Raw genomic sequence first — 24,331 nt, 5'->3', positions numbered from 1 at the left:
TGTGCAGTGATTTCCACATCTAAGGCCCCTGATTTTAAATTCCTCAGTGTGTTGCTTGAGACCTCCGATGGGGCAGACAGGAGGCACCTGCCATGCAGGTTAAATGTTACTAGTCCTTCATTAGATTACCTAGGGTAGATCAGTCTTCTGGAGCTCTCTTTTCTAGTGGCAAGCTTTGGCCTGTCTCTCTCCCTTAGGTAAATACCAAAGCAAAATACTTCCATCTCTGAATCTCAGCAGGGAGTGTCACACCCCTAGGTTCAATCCCCAGTACCATTGCCCTCCCCTCTCCCCCACATACACACAAAAAAGTTTTTGAGAAACAAGTGTACAATATTATCCACCTTTGCCTAAAAGTGCCCCATGCCTCTGATCTCAATGACAGGGAAGGCTGAGGCAGGAGGATCATAAGCTAGAGGCCAGCTTGGAATACCCTGTCTCAAAAGAGAAAAGGGCTGGGGTGGTGGTAGAGCTCCCAGGCTTCAACTCCAGTACCACACAAAAAGTAACGTTTATTACTTTTTGCCCTAATTTTTTAAAGCAATAGTCCCACGAAGAGTCCAAAATCTTGTAAACTAACAATTTATAGGAGAGCTGGAGATGGAATGGTATAGAAATAATGGGGAAACAGAACATTCCCTTTATTCACATAATCTGCAAATATTTAACTCCTATGTGTAAGACATTGTTCAAGGACCTAAAAATACAGCAGTGAATAAAGTCCTTGTTTTCATGGTGCTTACTATAGCGGAACACACAACAAATAAGTTATATATCAGTTGATAAGTGCTACAATGAAAAATGAAGGAAGAAAGGTTACTATTTATGAAGTCTTAGGGAATGCTTCTCAGATAAGTCTTGAGCAGAGCCCTTAAAGACTATGTGCAAACATCTAGGGAAAAAATATACCAGGGAGAGGGGAAGCGTGTGAAAATTCCTGACGTTGAAATATGCTTCGTGCATTTGAGGAGCAGCGCGGAAATTAAATATCTCAAGCGAGATATGGGAAGACCAGAATAGTTGGGAGAAATCAGACAGGCAAGAGTGGGATAAAGGTGCAGGTCCTTGCTTGGAGATCGAACTCAGGGACGCTCTACCACTGAGCTACATGAGAATCCAGTATTTTCTTTTGAAACAGGTCTTGCAATTTAGCCCAGGCTGGCCTTGAACATTCCATTAGATCTTCCCACTTTAGCTTCCCGAGTCGCTGGGATTAGACGCACACAGCCCTGTCTCCGCTGCAGGTTTTTAAAAAGTGGAAGGGCAAACCGAGCACGGTGGCCCGGGCCTGTAATCCTAGGGACTGGGGAGGTTGAGGCAGAACGATGGCAATTTTTAGACTAACCTCAGCAATTTAATGAGGTTCTATTAAACTTGGCAGGAATGAACCTAAATACTCACCCAAGAGCGAGCTCTACCACGGAGCAACTTCTAGTCTATTTTTGTAGATGCTTGAAATTTTTCACAATAATTTTGTGTAAACATTTAGTTTTAAAAGGTAATTCATCTTACGCGTTTTTCCTCCTCTAAACAAACATCCCCTGAAAGCTGTCTATAGCTAGTAAACCCAGTCGTCTGCTTTTTGCTTCTCCTAAAAGAGCAAAACCCAGTGTTCAGCAGTGGTAAAATAAATCCTTTGATTCGACAGCGAAAATTCCCGGCACAAAACAGACGCGCTCAGGGAAACGAATTTTTTTTTTTCCTTAGGAATTAGTGTTTTTTTTTTTTTTAACGTTACTACAAACTCCCAAGACCGATCCTACTTCCACAAAGAAATCAAAACTCAAGACCCTTGTGATCCGCGGAAATGACGCCACGCGCTGAAAGTTGTCTGTGGGTTCCGAGGCGGGGCGGGGCGGGCACGGACGTCAGCACGTCGGCCTTCTCTTCTTGGAGAAGATTGACAAGGGCGCCCGGGCTGGCGCCAGCCGCGCAGTACTCCCGCAGGAGCCTGGTCGACTGCGGCTGCGCAGGTATGCTGGGGCGTGGCTTCTAGTCATCCGCCCCTGCCTAGCCGAAGCGACCATTGAAGAGCGGCAGCCCGAGGGCCGGGTAAATCCCTAGCGCCCGGAATGATTAGCCCAGGGCCGCCCCGCCCCGGCTCCTCCCGCCCTCGCGCCCCGCCTCGTGCCTTCGCCGCCCCGCCTCCCTCGCCTGCCCGGCTGCGGGTTGACACTGGGCTTCGCCCTGGGAAGGGGGCGAGGGCAGCAAGAGAGACGGCGGCCGGGTGGCGGCGACTGGCACCCTGTGTGAGCGCAGGGAGGGGAAAGGGGAGATTGGGAAGAGGGAGCCGCGCGGTGTGAAATGGGAGGGGTGCTTGGTAGTGGAGGGACGGTAGAGCGAGGGGCGGCGGTGAGGGGGCCAGGCTGTCCCGGGCGTGTCCTGCTGTAGTCCGGCTGGCATCGGTTGCGGGTCGGGGGACGCCAAGCTGGCGTTGCCTCATTTCTAAAGCTTTTCTTGGCAGCTTTGGCATATCTTAAGTTTGCCTCTGCTTGGGTTGTCTGGGATGCGGGGAGGAAATTTAAAGATCCCCGTAACACTTGGAGGTTTTCCCGGGATCTTTTCCTAGCTGTGTGTGCGTGCTCCACTCTTCTTCCTGGATGGAGAGGTAGAGAGGCCAGGTGGACAGGTTGACTTTCACTCTCTGAAGATTGTTAAAACAAACAAACCAAATTCCTCCCGCCCTCCCCCACGCCCTGCCCTGCAACGCAACAAACATTCCCAACAACTTTAAGAAACACACTAGAAATTTCTGAGAGATTTTTTGTGTTTGAAATATGTGCTTTGACTCATATGCATGAGGCCCTGGTTCCATCCCCAGCACCGGGTTTGGGGGCGGTGGGAGATGGCTTTGTCCTTACGTTTATAAAATGTATGTGAGTGAAAAGGGAGACTTGCACGTATTCTTAATGCATTTTTGGGTGTTCGTACTCATAAATGTGCTGTAGATTCTAGGACTTAATATTGATATTATATATTTTGTTAATTGCTGTGTTTTCCTGAATCTAAAGTGTCTATGAAATCTAAAAAGTATAAAAGTTTATCCCATTGATGGTATCAACTCAAGCAGATAAATCCCTTGTTTCTGACAAGTCTAGATTCTTTTTTAAAAATACGACCTCTTTTGAACCAACCTTTGGACTTTGTTTTTTCTTTCACAGATTTATTTAATTGCCTAGCTACCACTGATGAGGATATATTGAAGTAACCACTGAAACTGCCTTTTGTTGACCAGAGAGTCCAATTGTTTCACTTATTTTTGTTTGCTCTACTGCTGTGAGCTTTACTGTAACGACTGAGAAACTTGGAAAATAAAATGAACTTGCTGTGGTCTTGAACATAATTTTTTGAGGAAAATAAAAGTGCCAGAGTGAAAGCCAGAATGGCATCCAGAGAGAGACTCTTTGAACTTTGGATGCTTTATTGTACAAAGGTAACTGCTTTCCTTTTTATTTCTATTTTAAAAATACTTCACTATAAAATTTTGTAACCAGACTTTATTTAATGGATAATAGGGTATTTATTCATTCTAATGACCCCAAACTAAAAACATGTAAGGGATTTTCCATTTCCCACTCTTCAGGTTTGAATACATACATAATATTGACAGACTATAGAGTCTTTTATTTGATTCTTGTCTTCAGTTATTTCAAAATTGTGTAAGTCAAATTATTCTCTTAAGAGGAAAAAAATAAAACCAACCTTTTCTTACTAAAGGTTGAATCCAGGGGCACTCTACCATTGGACTACATCCTCAGCCCTTTTTTAATTTGGGAAGGGTTTCCCTGAGTTGTTCAGACTGGGCTGAAACTTGTGATCCTCCAGCTTCAGTCTCCAGTGTAGCTGGGATGACATTTGCCATTATGCCCGGCTAAAAAGTTTTTATTTTTGTTTATGCTTTTTTTTTTTTTTCCCCCTACAAGTGGGAGTAGGATAGAGCCTTTTTCGTGAGGAAGGCATTAAGCATTTTTCTCATAGCTAACCTTTTAAGTTGTATATAAAGGTTATTGATTGCTATGCTAACACTTGAGAGCCTTGTCTCAGTTGCTCTTCACTACAGTTCTGGGAGGTTGATTTATAACTATCCACTTTTACTGCTGAGAAAACTGATGCAGGGGTGAACCTGAAACACAGTAGTGCCTGACTCATGTCCATGCTTTTAACTATTGTGGCTGCCTTAACATTTTTATTTTTGTTATTCAAAAAATAATTTCCTTTTTCTTTCTTGTCTTTATGTGTATTTTTACATGATAGCTTTGATTTTATCTTTGATTTTAGGTTATTGAGAAGAGTGTATCATAAAAACACATTTTCAAGTATCTACTCTGAAGATACTGGCAAGGGTCGGAGAAACATCCCTAATCTATTCAAGTTAATTTAGGTCTGGGTAGTGAAATTCTCAAGTTATAGCATTTATTTCAGCATTATCCCTTTAGCCTCCTTTCTTATGCTTTCAGTTCTTCAAAATATTTTTTTAACTTCTTGGTTTGATAGGCATTATAATTATTAAATGACATATACCTTGACATGTTTAATATAAATTTTTAAAATAGCTTTTAGTCTTCTGTACTTTAATGCCAGAAATATCTTTTTAAAAATAGACAATTCTTCCAATAATAAATTAATCCAAATCATCAGACTCTTGAAAATAGTAACTAACACATGTTGGCCAAAAATTTAAATGAAATTTTAATATGAATGTCTAGTAATTTAAAAACAATTTATTGAAAAGATAAGCTTTCATTGTTTTCAGAATGACAAAAGGTAAATGAGGTTACATGGTTTTATTAATAAATTATATTGTTTTTGTGTAGATTTAATATTTAAGTGACACAGTGCTTGTTGAAAAGATAGTGTATGTAGTTCCTTGGCATACACTGAATTTTATTCTTAGTGACTTTTTTTTTTTGGGTACCGGGGATTGAACTGAGGGGCACTTGACCACTGAGCCACATCTCCAGCCCTGTTTTGTATTTTATTTAGAGACAGGGTTCCACTGAGTTGCTTAGCACCTGGCTTTTGGTGAGGTTGACTTTGAACTCGAGATCCTCCTGCCTTAGTCTCCCTAGCCTCTAGGATTACAGGTGTGCGCCCGACACTTAGTGACTTTTATATAAGTATGAACCCTTAAATTCATTTTAAATTTTCTGTTCTTAATAATGAAGGGTCCTCATGGTCAATTTTATTTTATTTTTTGCTGAGCTAGGGATTGAACTCAACTCTACTTTGTGCCAGGCAAACACTCTTATCATTGAGCTATTGTTTCCAGCCCCCTATGGTCAAATTTTGAAACCTGTTTTTTCTTGAATAGGAAGATAAATTCTTATTTTATGTTTAAGATTAAGTCCTGTGTAGCCATGTACAGTGGTGCATGCCTGTAATTCTAGTGACTCATGAGGCTGAAGCAGGATGATTTTGCAAGTTCGAGATCAATCTCAACAACTTAGTGAGACTCTAAGGACTTAGCAAGACCCTGTCTCAGAATAAAAAATAAAAAGGGTTGGGGACGTAGCTCAGTTGTTAAGAGCCTCTGGGTTCAATCTCCATTACAAAAGAAAAAAAATTATGGCGTATACTTAATAAGACATATTTTTTCAGTTGTTTTCAAAAAAATATTTAAAATCATGTTTCATCATTTTATAGATAATGTACTTATTAGATAATAACTTTTTCTTCTGAAGACACCTTGAATAAGATACCTACCAAATCCAGCAAATAGATTTAATTCTTCTTCCTAATGAGGATGATCACTGAATACTTAGTTCTTTGGATTTTCTAGCTATAATTGTTCCTAGTAGTTAGCTCCTCAGAAATCACCTGACTTTTCCCCCATCCAACAAACTTTTAAGCCTTTTTTTGTTTGCTTTTTACAGTTTTGATGAGCTTTCACATGACTTCAGGACTGCTCAGATCTTTTTGTAAAAATGTTTTCTGTAACTTAGTTCTTAGAATTTCTTAGACTTTTTTTGTGGGCTTATGATTGTGAAGTCTAATTTTGATTCTGCTGCTATTCTCTTTTGTGACCTTGAGCAAGACTTACCTCTTTGAGTCTCAGTTTTCTTATTTGTTGAGTAAGAGTGTGTATACAGGGAGAATGTTTTGTCTTACTTCTTAGTTAAGATTTTTGTTTGTTTTGACCTCTGAGGGATAGGTAGGATTTTTTTTTTTTTTTCTTATTCTGTAGCTTATTGTATAAAACCTTTTAGTTGTCCTTTCTTAAGCTTTCATTATGGAAAATTTCAAGCATGCACAAAGTAGAGAAGAAGGGTTAACTGTTTTGTATCTGTCACCTTGTTTCAACAATGATAAGTTTGATAAGTTTGTATTCAGTCATTTTTCATCTCTGTAACCTTTCATATCCCCTATATCTATCCTGAATCATTTTAAAGCAAATCCCAATTTGTGATCTTACCCATAGTTAATCTACAATACAGTATTTTTTTGGTATCAGGGATTGAGCCCAGGGATCCTTAATCACTGAGCCACATCCTCAGCCCTTTTTTTATTTTCCATTTTGAGATAGGGTGTCACTATGTTTCCCAGGGCCTCACTGTGTTGCTGAGCCTGGCCATGTTGGTGATCTTGGCTTTCAACTTGTGATCCTCTTGCCTCAGCCTCCCAGAGCCTCTGGGATTATAGACCTATTCCACAAAACCTGGTCCAACACAGTAATTCTTTAAATTATCAAATTTGTGGTCATGTACTAACTTTTCTGCAAGTGTCCTATTCTTATTTTCCCACTGTTTAACTTAACATTTATTTATGTATTAAAAAAATTTTTTTAGTTATTGGTTGACCTTTATTTAATTACTTATATGTGGTGCAAAGGATCAAACCCAGGGCCTTGCACGTGCTAGGCGAGTGCTCTCACTGAGCCACAACCCCAGCCCTAACTCAATATTTAAATAAAGTATAAGCATTGTATTTGTTGAAAATATCTGTGAAACTTTTAAATGTACAGGTTCATCCTTACCAGACTTTCTTCCTTGCTGTTTGTTGAAGAAATCTTTTTTTTCAAATTACAAAGAATTTATTTCTGTAATACAAAGAATACAACACATTCAAATAAAGCAAAAATAAAAATAAAATATAATTTCATGAAATGAATTAGAAACTGAATATAGGCATAAAACATTATTCCTACATCATAGAACATATTGTTTAAGGGTAAGAGATTAATATAACCACAAAGAATAATTAAGGACAAGATGTCAGAGGACAGATTTCCATAAATGAGATAGAGTAATACAGACAATGGGACAATTCATTCAATACTGATATTTAATGAAGAATATCCTGAGATCTGAAGAATAGATGCTAAACTCCTAATAGGGAAAAAGCACCCAAAAGCTAGTGATAACATGTGTGAAGATTTGAGAATAAACATGGAAAGTTTCAGGACCTGAAAATAGATGCATTGCTATTAAGTGAATTGTGTTCCCCCCAAATTTATATGTTGAAATTCTAACCCTCTTGTAACTCAGAAATAGAACTATATTTGGATATAGGTCTCTTTATTTTATTTTTTTCTTAAAAGTTAGATTTTAAATTAATATAGACTGACAGTAGTAACCCTTAAAAATCAAAACATTGACAAAAAAAAAAGAAACCAGGTTTTTGACCTCAGAGTTTTCTAAACTCTGTTTTGTTTTTGCTAGTTGACTTTCCTTGATTTTAGTTCTCTCTGCTGATGTTTGTAGACTGGCTAATATAATACTTAACTGATTCAGGTTCTATAACAGATATAGAAGGCAGTCACCAGTGATTTTTGCCTAACTGTATTATTTCATTAGGATTTTGCAAAACTATATTCTTTTCATTTATTAGAACACACAGAAATATTCCTTCATCAGTTATTGATACATTTTCTTGAAGGGAAGGCATGCAGCATAAATGTTTGATTTAAAAAAAAAATTTCAGAACAATGATTTGATTTGCTAGCATCCTGCCAAGTTGTTTTTCTTTAGTATCAAATTCATTTTTTTCTTTTTCATATTTTAATTGGTGCATTTTTATATTTGTACATAATGATGAGATTTGTTGTTACATATTTGTACATGCACACCATATAACAATATAATTTGGCTAATATAATTCCCTAGAACTTTCCCTCTCTCAAGTTCATCATTAATTATTAAAATTTAAACAATGTCTACTATTGTGCTGCCTTACCTTGTTTGTTTTTTTACATAAGACATCACATACAAACTTGACTAAAGACAACTTTGAAGATTTATCAAGTTCTGGTTCAGAACAGTAAGGTTAAGATATCTTCCATTTTGCCACAGAGCTAACCTTGGCACAGGTCATCCACAGTGTATCAGTAATGGGTTAATATTAAAGTTCCATGATAGTGTTTTTATGGAATGCAATGTTTTGAAAGTTGTTACTGAACATTATAAAAGCTTAGTAGGTTTTGTAGGTAGTAGGACTTCCTCAGAAATATCCCTTGTGTAATATTGCTTTCTCAAAAGAGTGCTAATGGGAAATATGTCTTCTGCCTATTAGTCTGGGTGTGATTGTAAACCTAAATACTCTTGATCAAAATCCTTTAAGTCGAATTAAAAGAAATTACTAGTTTCAGTTTTTAGAAGATAGATCTTAACATATTAAACTTAATATTTGAAAAGAATTTAGGTAAAAACCTGTGAATTTTTATCTTATTTTAAGTTGACAAATAATGTATGTGTTTATGGGGTACGGTGTGATGTTTTGATATAGACATACATGGTGGAATGATTAAATCAAGCTGATTAGCGTATCTATTACCTGACATTTTTTGTGGTGTGCAGTTTGTTTTGTTAGCAAACTTTTCAGTATGATTTTTTCCCCCTTTGTCCTTTTAGGGATAGGATTTAATTGCAATGTTAGAAAATTAATCTTCATAATAGGTTGTTAACCTTATGTAGTTATTACATAATATATATAAGCAGAATGATTTCGGATTATCTAAGGCTTCTTTCCTCTAAAGATTCATCACTAGTGTCTAAGACTACTGATTAAAATTATGTAGTCTGAACTTACTTGCTTCCAGATGGTCATCCCCACCCAGGGTCAAGGATTTGATTAACAGTGCATTTCATATAGCTCTTATAAGTTAAAAATTATTTTGAAAAGGTTTAATCTGGTATCTGGATTTTAGTTCAGTAGTTAACAGCTAGCTGTTAAATGTTTTGTTACATTTAACAAGTATAGAAGTATAGAAGGCAAAATTACTTAATGTCTGAAGATTTTAGTTTATGTAATATGTAGTAGGCATCATGTCTACTGTCTTTTGACAATATTTCGTCACTTAGCATGCTTAACGTAAGGCAGACAAAGAAACAAAAATAGAGAACAACTTTATACCAGCTTTTGGAATTACGTACCTTTTTGGAATTCATGGATTTTCACAGAAAGACATATGTATCATAAACCCTATCTCATCTGTTGCCCTCAGATAGGTATAAAGATGTATGTCTATTAGAAATTTAGTCTTTGTGGGAATGCTGCAGTTGGTCACCAGAATATATATGAGGGAAATTGAAGTTTTCAAATTCTTAGGGATGAAGAATTTTTAGATATCAAATTCTTAGGTGTTTTCAATTAAGGTATTTTTTGTTCTGGTTTAAAGTATCAAATGCATTAAAACTGAGTAAAAAGATACAAAATGACTTAAAACTGTGGCATTATGAAATATGGCAAAGGGGTGAAATTCAGGGTTCATTAGTGGTTTTTTTTTTTTTTTTTTTTAAATTCAATTTACACTGAAAATTCTGCAGAGCTAACAGGATTGGAGTCAGGATTTAATTCTAGTTATACTTCTGGTTTTAGTGACCTGAAAGGAGATTACCTAGTTTCTTTATATGTTAGTTTTCTCATCTGTTAAATGAAAAAAAAAGCCCCCAAAACCACTATTGTACACATCAAAGTTGTTGAGAAAAAATTGATTGTATGTAGATGTACCTTAAGAGTAAGAAATATATGAGGCTGGGGTTGTGGCTCAGCTGTAGAGTGCTTGCCTAGCACATGTGAAGCCCTGGGTTTGATCCTCAGCACTACATAAAAATAAACAAAATAAAGGTATCGTGTCCAACTACAACTAAAAAATAAATATTAAAAAAAGAGTAAGAAATATAAACACGTAATCTTTATTTGTATTCTTCAAATATACATTTGTGTCTGGAATATTATTCCCAGACACTTCCATTTGGCCTATATATTGTATGATAACTGAGGGTTGTATTCTCATCTTTTTATTAATAATAATGAAACTGTGTTTATGAATGTCTTAAATAATTTTTCATTTGTACTTATTTAGTCTTGCATTCAAGCAGAGTGCTTAATTATCTTGAATACTCATTTGAGTTTTTTTCTTCCCACTATAATTTGAGTTTGTTTTGGACCTTGGTGATGCTCCATTTCCTGCTGTTGGCCTTTGTCCTTCTAAATCTGGAATATGACTGAAATAGATAGTTTTGCAGTGAGCTCAGAGTAAACTTCCTTTTCAGAATAAAAGTTTTTCTTTATAGTCAAAATAGAATTTAGAGATATTTTATTCAGGTAAAAAGGAAAATACCTCTTCTTATACATATTTGGAAAAAATGGAATGAATGCTCTTCTAATGAGAAAATTGATAATTTATATTAGTACAGTGTTGGTTGTAATTCTACATAAAGCTCTTAGTATGATGGACCAATACATATCTACCCGTAAAATTGAAGCTTAATTGAATCTATATTAAGTCTCTGACATGTTCAAAGTATTGCAATGGCTCTTGATTTTTTATGGCTTAATGACCTTATAAGGAAGGAAATATTCTTTGACTTTAAAAAAAAAAACATGATTATTAAAAGCCTTTAGTGGATACCAATATGTGTTTGGACGTCAAAACAAGAAAGAGTATATTTTATATCAGTAGACCTGGGAATAGCCCTTAGGAAATAAATGTTGCTTTTGTGATTTGACTTGAGCATTTTACTACTACTCTAAAAATTGTTAAGATGCAAGAATTTTTTTTCTTTTCTTTTGATTATCATAATCCAAATTTCTCTGGTAGAAGGTAGAATTGGTAGCATTTAATTTGTGTACCTCTAGCATAATTTGTAAATGTAGAAGAGTCTAAATAATTTCCAAGTTTTTTTTGAAACTGATATTTGGACATTCCATTCACAAAGTTAGCTAGTACAAGACCACAAAGCTTTCAGGTAAGAATTTATGTGGGTAGAAATACTCCACATATGGGTTTGGAGTTTAAAAAGGAAGTCTGTGCTGGAAATAAAGATTTGAGAGTTGCCATATTGGCAGTTATTTGTGTGTAAGAAGAAAGTAAGGTAAAAGGAAGTCCTAGAGAACATTATCATTTAAGAGGGTAGAGAATGAGTCTAAAACTCTCATGTCTTAGGCATGTAGTAAATATCATATATATTTTTTTCTGTTTTTAAAAAAAGATGATAGAGGAAGAAGTGTTTGTAAGGAGTTTGAATGGAAAGAGAATAAAAAATGACTGGTAGCCAGGTGTGGTGGCGGACCCCCTGTAATCCTAGAAGTTTGGGAGGCTGAGGCAGGAGGATCGTAGTTCAAAGCCAGCAAAAGTGAGGTGCTATGCAACTCAATGAGACACTGTCTTTAAATAAAATACAAAACCTGAGTTCAATCTCTGGTACTCCCATCTCTCCCCGCCCAAATAAAAATGGAACAAGTATCCAATATACCACATTCTGCTTTCTTTTTTTCTTTCTTCTTCTTCTTCTTCTTTTTTTTTTTTTTTAGAGAGAGAGAGAGAGTGAGAGTGAGAGAAAAAAAATTTTTAAATATATATTTTAGTTTTCGGTGGACACAACATCTTTATTCTATTTTTATGTGGTGCTGAGGATCGAACCCAGCACCTCACGCATGCCAGGTGAGCACGCTATTACTTGATCCACATCCCCAGCCCCTGCTTTCTTTTTTTTTTTTTTTTTTTTGGTACTGGGGATTGAACTCAGGGGCACTTGACCACTGAGTCATATCCCCAGCCTTATATTTTATTTAGAGACAGGGTCCCATTGAGTTGCTTAGTGCCTTGCTTTTGCTGAGGTTAGCTTTGAAGTTGCAGTCCTCCTGCCTCAGTTTCCCGAGTCCCTGGGATTACAGGCATGTGCCATCTTGCCTAGCCCACAGTCTGCTTTCTTGATTACAATTGTTCATATCCCTGCCATATGTAAAATGAACTTTATTTTTATCTTAAGAACTTAAAAGACTCTTATTCAGTAATGCTATCAGTCTTGAAACACAGAATCTTAAGATATATATCACATCCAATTGTTATTTTCTTGATACTAAACACTTTGCATTCTGAAGATACTATTGATATCCCCTTCAAACCCAATGTATACTTGTGAAACTGAGATAGGAATGCTTCAATATAGACTCTTTAGGTGGATGCAGTGGCACATGCCTGTAATCCCAGCAGTTTATGAGGCTGAGGCAGAAGGATCGCAAGTTCAAAGCCAGCCTCAGCAACTTAGACTCTTTTTCAAAATAAAAAACAAGAAGGGCTGGGGATGTGGCTCGTGGGTAAAGTGCCCCTGGTTCAATTCCTGGTACCAAAAAACAAAACAAAAGAAAAGTTCTTTGTTAGAGTCTGTAAACAAGTCAGGATGGCGCCTGGCAAAATGCCAGAGGGAGTGGTTTGTGAAGTAACGCCAGCCAGCGAGCCATTAAGTGTGGAGATTCCTTATTGGTTGACTGATGTATCTAGTTTATGCTAATTAAGATAAGCTGTGTGGAATGTATAAATACCTCTATTGTCCTACAATAAACGGCTCCTACTCCTGCTGTATCAATCTACACAAGTTGTGTCGTCCCGTGTCCCCCCCCCCCCCCCCCCCCCGTTATTTTGCTGCAGCCGGACTGCGGCAGTTCTTCAAAAAGGAAGAGTGAAAGGCTTATAAGACATAGTTTATAACTGTTGTGAAAACTGCAAATATTGCCTGCTTCCTCTACCCTTAGTTCCATGATTTAACTCAGTTCTGTTCCTAGGAAATAACTGCCTAGGCCATTCTTCTCTATTGTTCTTGGCTCTTTTCTCTTGGAGGTTCTTTTCTTATCATTTTCCTTTTGCTATATATAAATAGGGCATAAATATGATTCTGTGTGTATAAATTTTTAAAGGTTTTTTTTATTAAAGCATTATAATTATACGATTTCAGTTCGTTTTGACATGGAATTTGATTTCAATCCCTGTCCCCATCCATTCCCCTCTCCCCTCCCCTTATTCTCCTTCCTCCGCTCTACTGATTTTCCTCTCAATCTTTTATTTTTTTTTGAATTTATTTGTTCTTTTTAATTACACATGACAGTAGAATGCATTTTGACATTAAACTACATGGAACATAACTTCCTATTCTTGTGGTTGTACTTGATGTGGAGTTACACTAGTTGTGTATTTGTATGTGAATATAGTAAAGTTACGTTTGATTCATTCTGCTGTCTTTCCTATTCCCACCTGTCCAATCCCCTGTACCTTCACTCTGCCCTTGCCATTGTGAGTCAGCATCCACCCATATGAGAGAACATTCAGTCTTGGTTTTTTGGGATTCATTTATTTCACTTAGCATGATAGCCTTAGTGCCATCCATTTACTGGCAAATGCCAGAATTTCATTCTTTGTGTTTGAGTAATATTCCATTGTGCTTATGTACTACATTTTCTTTATCCATTCATTTTTTGAAGGGTACTTAGGTTGGTTCCGTAGCTTAGCTATTGTAAATTGAGCTCCTATGAACACTGATGTGGCTGTGTCATTATAGTATGCTTATTTTAAGTCCTTTGGGTATAAACTGAGGAATGAGATAACTGGGTCAAATGATGGTTCCATTTCAAGTTTTCTGAGGAATCTCCATGCTGCTTTCCAGAGTGGTTGCACCAATTTGCAGTCCCACCAGCAATGGGACTAAGTGTACCTTTCCCCTGCATCTTCGCCAACATTTATTGTTACTTGTATTCTTTTTTTTTTTTTTAAAGAGAGAGAGAGAGAGAGAGAGAATTTTTTTTTAATATTTAGTTTTTAGTTTTCGGCGGACACAGCATCTTTGTTTGTATGTGGTGCTGAGGATCGCCGGGCTGCACGCAAGCCAGGTGAGCGCGCTACTGCTTGAGCCACATCCCCAGCCCCAACTTGTATTCTTAATAATTGCCATTCTGACTAGAGGTGAAATCTCAGTGTAGTTTTAATTTGCATTTCTGTAATGGCTAGTGATGTTGAACATTTTTTCATATATTTGCTGACTGATCATATTTCTTATTCTTTGAAGTGCCTGTTCAGTTTCTTTGCCTGTTTGTTGATGGAATTATTTATTTATTTTTTTGGTGTTAAGTTTTTGAATTCTTTATATATCCTGGAGATTAATGATCTGAGGTATGGGTGGCAAAAATTTTCTCCCATTCTGTAGGCTCTCTCTTCATTTTTTAAAAAATATTCTTTTAGTTGTGGATAGACTTTTATTTTATTTATTTATATGTGGTGCTGAGAATCGAACCCAGTGCCTCACACATGCCAGGCAAGTGCGCTACCATTGAGCCCCAGTCTCATCTCTTCATGTTCTTGATTGTTTCCTTTGCTGTGAAGAAGCTTTAGTTTGATACAATCCTATTTGTTGATTCTTGATTTTACTTCTTGCACTTTAGGAGTCTTGTTGAGGAATTTAGTTCTTAAGCCAACAGGATGGAAATTTGGGCCTACCTTTTCTTCTAGTAGGCACAGGGTCTCTGGTCTAATGCCTACATTCTTGATCCACTTTGAGTTGAGTTTTGTGCAGATTGAGAGTTAGGGGTTTAATTTCATTTTATTACATATGGATTTTCAGTTTTCCTAGTACCATTTGTCAAAGAGCCTATCTTTTCTCCAGTGTATGTTTATGGCACCTTTGTCTAGTATGAGATAACTGCATGTGGGTTTGTCACTGTGTTTTATTCTGTATCACTGGTTTTGATGTCTGTTTTGGTCTTTTATTATTTTTGGTTAGTAATTTATACATACAGGTGAAATTCCCTGTATATTTATATATGCTCATAACATGATTTCTTTAAATTCATTCTGTATTTCCTCCCCTTTCCTGTCCTTTTCCCTCTCTCTCAATCTCCTTTTTTTACTCCATGATCTTCTGTATATCTTTTTGATATCTGACCACTTCCCCACTTTTCCCTATTTTTGCTCTAGCTTCCACATATGAGAGAAAACATTCAACCTTTGATTTTTTAGTCTGGCTTATTTTTCACATGATCTCCATTTCCATCCTGAAGGGATAATTATTTAAGGTTTATGAAATATTTAAAGTAGCCAGGCTTGGTAGCATATACCTGTAATCTCAGCAACCTGGGAGGCTGAGACTGGAGAATTGCAAGTTCAAAGCCAGTCTCACCAACTTAGTGAGGCCTTCAGCAACTTAATTAGACCATGTCTTAAAATGGTTGTGGCTCGGGGCTGGGGATGTGGCTCAAGTGGTAGCGCGCTCGCCTGGCATGCGTGCGGCCCGGGTTCGATCCTCAGCACCACATACAAACAAAGATGTTGTGTCTACCAAAAACTAAAAAAAAAAAAAAAATATTAAAATTCTCTCTCTCTCTCTTTCTCTCTCTCTCTTTAAAAAAAAAAAAAAATGGTTGTGGCTCAGGGGTTAAGCACCCTGGGTTCAATCCCCAGTATCACCAGAACCAAAAACAAACAAACAAATAAAAAGTAAAATTTGAAATCATTCTTACTAGGTATTGGTATATTCTAAGCCTGCTTCTAATATTCTTTCCTTTATATATGTTAAAATTGCTTCCTGGCTTTTCCTGGATATGATATGCTTTCTTTTTGTTAACATATTTGCTTTCATCTAATTGACTATGAATTCACGTATTTCACCTGAGAATATGCTTTTCTAAATAGAATTAGTTTTCCACTTAGGTTGTAAGTCCAGATATAGGAAAACAAAGGCAAGCAGGATAGAGAAGTCATACGTCATCAGGGATGGCTCGGTGGAAGAGGTGGCATTGATCAAGGGAGGGTATTTATTTATTTATTTATGGTACCGAGAATTGAACTCAGGGGTGCTTTACCGCTGAGATACGTCCCAAGCTTTTTTTTTAATATTTATTTTTTTAGTTGTAGTTGGACACAATACCTTTTTTTCACTTATTTATTTTTATGTGGTGCTGAGGATTGAACCCACGGACTTGCATATGCTTGGCGAGCACTCTGTTGCTGAGCCACAACCTCAGCCCTCCCTATCCTGTTTTAAAGAATAATTTTGTTTTGAGTTAGGATCTAACTATGTTACTTACGGCCTCACTAAGTTATTGAGGCTGGCCTTGAACTTGAGATGCTCCTGAGCCTTGATCAAGGTTTTAAAGAATGTATAGTAGCTTAATAGTCACAAAAGACGTGACCAAAAAGTATAAAAAAAAAAAAAGTGTCTTAGTATAGATTTTTATTTCTAGTAATAAAGTATGCTATGTTTGAACTAATCTTTATTCTGAAATTACTGAGATTTCTTGATAAAATGAATTATTTTAAAGGCTGTGAAAAACTGGCAGGAGAGGAAAGCATTAGAAAGCAAAATCTTAGTGAAAGCAGGAACATCAGTAAATGGAAATTATTTTTTGCCTGTTGAATTTGAGCTTTTATTTTCCTGGCTTTAGGAGTGGCCAGATCAAAGCCAAGAAGCTACCCAGCATGAGAAATGTAGATTTTTCTTTATAATCTCAAGGCTTATTCCTTTGGTATAAAGGTGAACTACAAGTCAACCCACTTCACTCTCTTATTTCCACTTGGGAACTTCAAGGAAAACTGCCTTGAATAAGAATCAACAGGAGACAACAGAAACAGATCAGGAAAACGGGAAAGACTAAATATGTTGGTATTGGAATATATAGATTATAAAATTAGTATGAGAACTTTGATTAAAGAATTAAAATCAAACTTGAACAGATTTTTGTGTTTTATAGAAGACAACATTTATTATAAAGTATTTCATTATTTAATGGAACACTGAAAAATGCTGGTAGCCTAAATTGCAGTTTGATAGTTTTATTCATGATGTATGGATTGATAATGCATGAATACCTGTTACCTGGTTTTCACATGGATAGACCATGACACATACATTATATCGCTAAGGGGAATTGTAAAATGTATTTTAATTTTAAAGGCTAATTTTAAAAATTATTCTAATTTGTAAGGCTAATTTTTTTTTTTTTAATGTAAAGCCGGGTAATGCCTCATGCCTGTAATGCTATGACTTGGGAGGCTGAATCAGGAGGATCGCAAGTTCAAGGACCAGTCTGGGCAGCTTAGCAAGACACTGTCTCAAAATAATAAAATAAAACATGTTGGGGATGTAGCTCAGTGGTAAAGTGCCATTGGATTCAGTCCTCAGTCCAAAAAAAAAAAAAAAATAATAGTTAAAACCAAACCTTTCTCAGTAATTTTCAGTAATTGATAGAACAGAAAAAGTAAAGGTAAAGGTTTAATTATGATGTATTTATGTAGACTTAACGCCCAATATACATTCCTTTCAACACACAGATATTTACAAACAATGAGGATATAATAAACCTTAAAAGAAGTTTCAACAGATTTCAAACTACTGAAATAATAGAGTATGCTTTTTGGCCAGAATGTAGTTAAGAAATTGATAGCAAGAAGTTTAAAAAGACAAAAATCTTGGAGGTGAGAAATATACTTTAAAAATAAGCCTGACTGAAGAATAGTAGAAAATAAGATTTTTTAAATTCAATGATGAAAGTACATTTTAGAACTTGACAGAAGGGTAGCTACTGTATTAGGAATGTTTATGACTTTAAATGTTGGAAATGAAAAAAACTAGTCATTTGTGGTAGCCAGCTTCTAAAATCCCTATGTCTTGTTATTTACAGCCTTGTGTAGTATAGTTCCTTCCTGCATTGTACCCGTGTTGATCTTTGTGATCAAGAGCATTTGGCAACTTTCACTATGTTATTTCTGAAATTAGGTTATAAAAGACACTATTGTTTCCCCTCTCATTTTTTTTTTTTTTTCATTTACTCTGGGGAAATTCAGCTGCTCCGTTGTGAGTAGGCTAATGGAGAGAGACCCCTCTTATGAAGAGCTAATGCTTCTTGCCAGTGAAAACATGAAGCTTTTAAGTGATTCCTCCAATCCAGTCGAGCTTTGATATTACTACATTGTGAATTGACATAGTTATTACAAGGCATTGAAAAAAGCTGAGTCGCCCCTCAATTGAGCTGCCTTAGAATTCCTTCCCCTTAAGAAACAGTGAAATAATATATGTCTGTCATTTTAAGCTGCTAAATTTTAGGGTAATATGTTATACAGGAGTAGATAATTAGTATCTCATCCATTTAAGAAGGTAAAACAACAAAATAAACCAAAATAAACCAAAGAGTGAAGGAAATTAATATTTTTATGTGAAAATTCTCTAATTTATTGTGTGTTCACTTGTTTTAGGGAATACCTATGTATCAGAAGTGGTGAGTATTAAGGAATAGATTTAATTTGAATTACTTACCATTATATTCTGAGGATGAATAGCATAAGTACAGTCTGCATTTGGATATATTCTTAATTAAGAATCTGGAAGCGGGATTGAATGTAACTATCTTTTAGTAGCTGGGCCTTGTGGCACATACCTGTAATACCAGCTGCTCTGGAGGCTGAGGCAGGAGGATCCAAGTTTAAGGTCAATTTCTGCAACTTAGACTAAAAAAAAAAAAAAAAGTCTTCCCTCTGCAAATCTTTCTATTAGTCATGTTCATATAAAGAAATTTTTATTTTTGGAGAAATTATTCATAATGACTAAAAACTTGATGGCAGAGTCTATATTGTAGTATTGATTGTGGTAGCCAATATGTTTTGAATGCTTAAGTGCCAGGTACTGCTCAATACTTTATGTGTATTATTTTATTTAGTACTCTCAACAACTCTGTGAGGTAAGAAATATTATCTTCATTTTTAGGTGAAGAATAGTTCAAAGAAGTTAGGTAGGGAACCTTCCCATAGTCACACAAATAGTAAAGGCAAAGAGATTTAAGAGGAAAACAATAACACTTAAGTCAGCTAGAATGGGGGATCTTGAAATAGTCAAATATGTATGACATAAAACATTTCCATTTGTAGAAGTTCTAATTTTGATCCAAAATTGGTTATGAAGATAATATTAATTTACACTTATTGAGAATATACTTGTATGCTAGGCATTGTTGTAAGCCCTGTTACAGGTATCAGGTTATTTAATTTTCAAAACCAATCCTGTAAAATAGGTAATATCATTGTGTACTTTTTTGCTGTGCTGGGAATTGAACCCAGGACCTTGTGCATGCTAGGCAACTGCGCTTCTACTGGGCTACACCCCCAGCCCATTATGTTTATAGAAGAAGAAATTAATGTGAAAACATAGGGTGACTTGTTCATGAAGGTAATATCAGGGGTTAAAGTCCAGGTAAAACTGAATTGGCGCCAGCATTCCTGTACTACTTAACATATTTATGTGTTATATTCCTAAAGATTATATAGATGGGGAGAAAAAGTCCATACTGTGGTGTTTCAGTGTACCAAACTCATCTTAATCATGAAAGTAACTAAATTTGAGATTTAATTAATATGTGGAGATCTTTCTTTTTTGTGGCCTTTAGGACTTTTTTTAAGGTTATATTGAAGCTGGCTGTTTTTTGTTTGTTTGTTTTTTGAAGCTGGCTGGTTTTTTTTCTGTACCTTGAATTTACTGATTCTAAATTCCACTTTTATCATTTTTGCCTACTAAATCTCCATTTTATTTATACACAGTTCAAAGACAGTGTAGTGCAATGGAAAGAGCACTTATTGGGTTCATGTATGCTGCATTTTAATTCCAGCACTGCTAATTGTTAGCTGTATGATTTTGGCTAAGATATATATCCTTAGACTGGCCCTTTTGTAACATGTAAAATAGGGAGAATGTAAACCTTTTCTGAATAGTTTTAAGGAGTAAATAAAATGACATATTGCAAAAATGCCTGCTATACCACTTTGTACATGGCAGATGTTTTAACATTTTTAAGTGCTTTTCATCTTAGAAAATAAAACAGTACTATTTATTTCCTTATATTTTCTCAGATCCTCAGGAGAACTCTGTGCTTGTCAAATACTCAGTAGCCCTGACCTTTAGAATTTGAACCAGATACTGTAGAGTTCCTCAATAAAATATGAAGAGAATTGTGTTAATTTTTTATTGTTGTGGGACTGTTTTGTGTTTAACTTTTACCAAGAAGTAATCCTCTGCTTTTTAGGAAAGATGGGGGTCAGGAAAACTCCAGATACTTGTATTTCTGGAGTTCTTCTGGGATGGATAAGTGAATAAATTAATAGATGAACGACATTAAAGTTGGAAATGTAAAAAGCAGATAATAAGACTTTTGAAAAGGGGCTGGGGCTGTGGCTCGCAGGTAGTGCACTTGCCAGGCATGTGTGAGGAACTGGGTTTGATTCTCAACACCGCATATAAATAAATAAAGGTCTATCAACAACTAAAAAAAAACTTGAAAAAATTTGTCACAGGAGATTGTTTTTTGTCTGAAATATTTCCATCTTCTGATATCTAGGTGATGATGTAGATAGTGGTAATTTATAAGCTGATTTTGGAACAGTATATTAATAGACAAAAACAAATACACAAAAGGTCAGCAGTCCCTGCATATTCTGGGACATTCTGGGAACATTCTGGTGCTGGTTCGATCCTCAGCACCATATAAAAATAAATAAATAAAATAAAGGTATTGTGTCCAACTACAACTAAAAAAAAAATTAAAAGAAAAATTTCTGATGTGTCATATTTTTTTCCACTCAGTTTTATTGAGAGGTCACTTCAAGTCATAAAATGCATATATTTAGGACTGGGGTTGTGGCTCAGTGGTAGAGTACTTGCCTTTCATGTGTGAGGCACTGTGTTTGATCCTCAGCACCATGTAAAAATAAATAAATACAATAAAATTATTGTGTCTGTCTATAACTAAAAAATTTTTAAAAATGAATATATGTAAAGTGTCAAAGGTGATGAATTTTGATACATACAAATATTTGGGTAACCACTACTTTAATCATTTTTATTCCTGAATGGTATTCCACTCTATTAATATACCACAATTTGTCTATTAACTTGTTGATAGAATTTTTGTTCGCAGCTTTGGAATGTTAAAAATCAAGCTTGTATAAGCATTTTTGTATAGTGTTCTTGTGACTTTTTATTTTATTTATTTTTAAATGTATATATATTTTTAAGTTGTAGTCAGACACAATATCTTTATTTTATTTATTTATTTTTATGTCGTGCTAAGTATCTAACCCAGTGCCTTGCACATGCTAGGCAAGAGCTCTACAGCTGAGCCACAACCCCAGCCCATGACTTTTTACTTTTAGGGAAGAGTAATGACTGAGTAGTTGATGGACATTGTCCAACTGTTTTTCAAGTAACTAAACCATTTTATACTCCCACCAGTAATATCTGAAATTTAAAAAGTCACTCCACATCTTCACTAACATATGATATTGTCAGTCTTTTTATTTATTTATTTTTGTCACTTTTTTTTAACTTTTGCCATTTTAGTGGGTGTGTATGCAGTGATATCCCATTTGATATTTTTATAGATTTTTTTTTAATGTGGTGCTGAAGATCAAACCCTGTGTCTCACACCTGCTAAGCAAGCACTCTACCACTGAGACACAATCCCAGAGCCCCTCCCATTTGGTATTTTTTGTACCTTTATTATTTTATTTTTTATGTGGTGCTGAGGATCAAACCCAGTGTCTCACACACAACCCCAACCCTCCCGTTTGATTTTAATTTTGTTTTTCCTCTAGATAACTAATGATATTGAGCACTATTTTGTTTGCTCTTTGGCCATTTGTTTCTTCTTTTGTGAAGTGCCCATTTTAAAAATTGAGTGGTTTGTCCTTTTAAAATTTATTTTTTAGGAGATTGTCATATATTGTTTAAATTCTTTTGAGAGTATTTTGAGCAAGCATATGGCTTGTCTTTCCATTTTGTTTGTTTGTGTGGTGCCGAAGATTGAACCCAAGACCTCATGCATGTTAGACAAACCTTCTACCACTGAGGTACATCCCAAACCCAGCTTCCCATTTTATTAATGGTGTCTTCTGCTGAGTAGTAGTTTTTACTTACTTATTTATTTATTTGTTTATTTATTCATTCATTCATTTGTTTTGGTGCTGGGGGTTGAGCACACTATCTCTGAGCTACACCTCCAGCCCCTAATTTTAGTTAACACTAATTTTCTTTTTTGGTTCATGATTCTTGTGTCTTAGCTAAGAAATCTTTGTTTATCTCCAGAGGCAAAGGTATCATATTTTTTTTCTGAAAAGTTTTAATTTCAGTTTTTATGTTTAGATTAATGTTCCATTTCAAATTTTATTTTATTTACTTTTTTGTGGTACTAGGGATTGAACCCAGGAACACTTACTACTGAGCTACATTCCCATCCTATTTTATTTATTTTTATTTTTTGAATTTTTAGAATTGTTTTAAAATTTAATTTTTTTTTAACCTGACACTGGGGATGCTGTACTACTAAGCTACATCCCCAGCCCTTTTGATTTTTTATTTAGAGAATAAGGTATTTCAAAGTTCCTGAGCTGGGCTTGAACTTGATATCCTCTTGTCTCGGCTCCTAAGTAGCTGGGATTACAGAGATGTACCACCACTCCAGGTTTTCAGTTTGATTTTATTTATGCATTTTACACTTCCCTTTAATTCATTAGACAAATACTAATTGAGTGCTTTGTACCAGGCACTGTTTTAGGCATGTGGTACCCACTAGCAAGCAAAAAGATAAATATTCTCTGTGAGTATTAAACCTACATCCTAGGGGAAGTGACAAACAATAAACTAATAAATAAGAATTATAGAGTATGATAAAGGATCATGAAATTGGGAAATAATAGGGCAAGGTAAAGGACAGTGAGAATTTTTGCCACAAATAGAATGTGTCATTTAAAGAATGATTTGAAACTGGGCACAGTGGCACATACCTGTAATCCCAGCAATTTGGGAGGCTAAAGCAGAAGGATTGCAAGTTTGAGGCTAGCCTCAACCACTTAGTGAGACCCTGTCTCAAAATAAAAAGGGCTGCTGAGGATGTAGCTCAATGGTTGAGCACCCTGGGTTCGATCCCCAGTACTTCATAAAGAAAGAGTAACTTGAAGGGCCAGAAATGTAACTTAGTGGTAGACATTTTTAATACTTGAGATCTTTGACATGGGAAGCAATTTGAGGGATCATTATACTTAATATACATTTTAAAATAGCACATAGCTCTGCCTGAATACTACTTAGAGATTTCATATTATTGCTTCTTTAGATATCTACTTAATGGGTGTGAAAGCATTACGTTTCCTGAAAAGTATACCTAATATTCTGATTTTCTTATTTCAGAAAGATCCAGATTACCTGAAGATGTGGTTGGATAACTTTGTTTCTAGCTATGAACAATTCTTAGATGTTGACTTTGAAAAACTGCCTACCAGGTATGTAGAAACACTAATTTCTTATCTTTAGTTCCTGTTCTTTTTTGGTGTGTATATGTTTGGGTGTAGATGGACACAATACCTTTATTTTTATTTATTTTTGTATGGTGCTGAGGATTGAACTCAGTGCCTCACACATGCCAGGAAGTGCTCTACCACTGAGCTACAACCCCAGCCCATCATTTCTGTTTTTTTTTTTTTTTTAAATATATATATATTTTAGTTGTAGATGGACACAATACCTTTATTTTGTTTATTTATTTTTATGTGGTGCTGAGAATTGAACCCAGTGCTTCACACATGCAAGGCAAGCACTCTACCACTGAACTACAACCCCAGCCCCCATTGTTTCTGTTTTAACACAAAAATTTCACCGGTGACATATTACACTCAATTATATTAACACTCTTGATATCCTGATATCTTGCTCTCATCAGACATCCCTAATTGATCACAGCAGTCTTTCTTGATATTAGACCTGGCTTCTAAGAAGCCTCTTCTCTGCTTTGGTGAGATACTACCCACTAGGTGTCCCACAGTTCTCTTAATTTCAAACACTCTACCCAATATTAGCACCAGATCTCACAAATTAAGGGCCAAGACCTCATAAAACTGCCCTCATTTTAGATATCAGTCACTAGTCTTGGGGGACACTGGAGCTTCTGACTATAAATTCAGCATTCTTAAATTGTTTTTTTTTTTTTTTTGTAATTGTAGATGAATAGAGTGCCTTTATTTTATGCTTATTTTTATGTGGTGCTAAGGATCAAACCCAGTGCCTCACACATGCTAGGCAAGCACTCTGCCTCT

General features: G+C 35.8%; 1 protein-coding gene across 3 annotated transcripts in view; it reads left to right on the top strand.

The window, feature by feature from the left end:
• Positions 1 to 2,148: 2,148 nt before the first annotated feature.
• The window catches only part of Nbeal1 (neurobeachin like 1), a 187,922-nt gene continuing 165,739 nt past the window's right edge, over positions 2,149 to 24,331 (top strand). For all 3 annotated transcript variants that reach the window (XM_071618886.1, XM_071618885.1, XM_071618884.1), the window contains exons 1-3: positions 2,149 to 2,249; positions 3,162 to 3,433; positions 23,430 to 23,521. In XM_071618886.1, coding sequence (XP_071474987.1) covers positions 3,383 to 3,433; positions 23,430 to 23,521 — 143 coding nt within the window. In that variant the 5' untranslated portion in view covers positions 2,149 to 2,249; positions 3,162 to 3,382. The remainder of the gene's footprint in view (positions 2,250 to 3,161; positions 3,434 to 23,429; positions 23,522 to 24,331) is intronic.

This window comes from Marmota flaviventris, chromosome 11, assembly GCF_047511675.1.
Source record: "Marmota flaviventris isolate mMarFla1 chromosome 11, mMarFla1.hap1, whole genome shotgun sequence".
Taxonomy (NCBI): Eukaryota; Metazoa; Chordata; class Mammalia; order Rodentia; family Sciuridae; genus Marmota; species Marmota flaviventris.
This window is presented reverse-complemented; position numbering and strand designations above follow the sequence as displayed.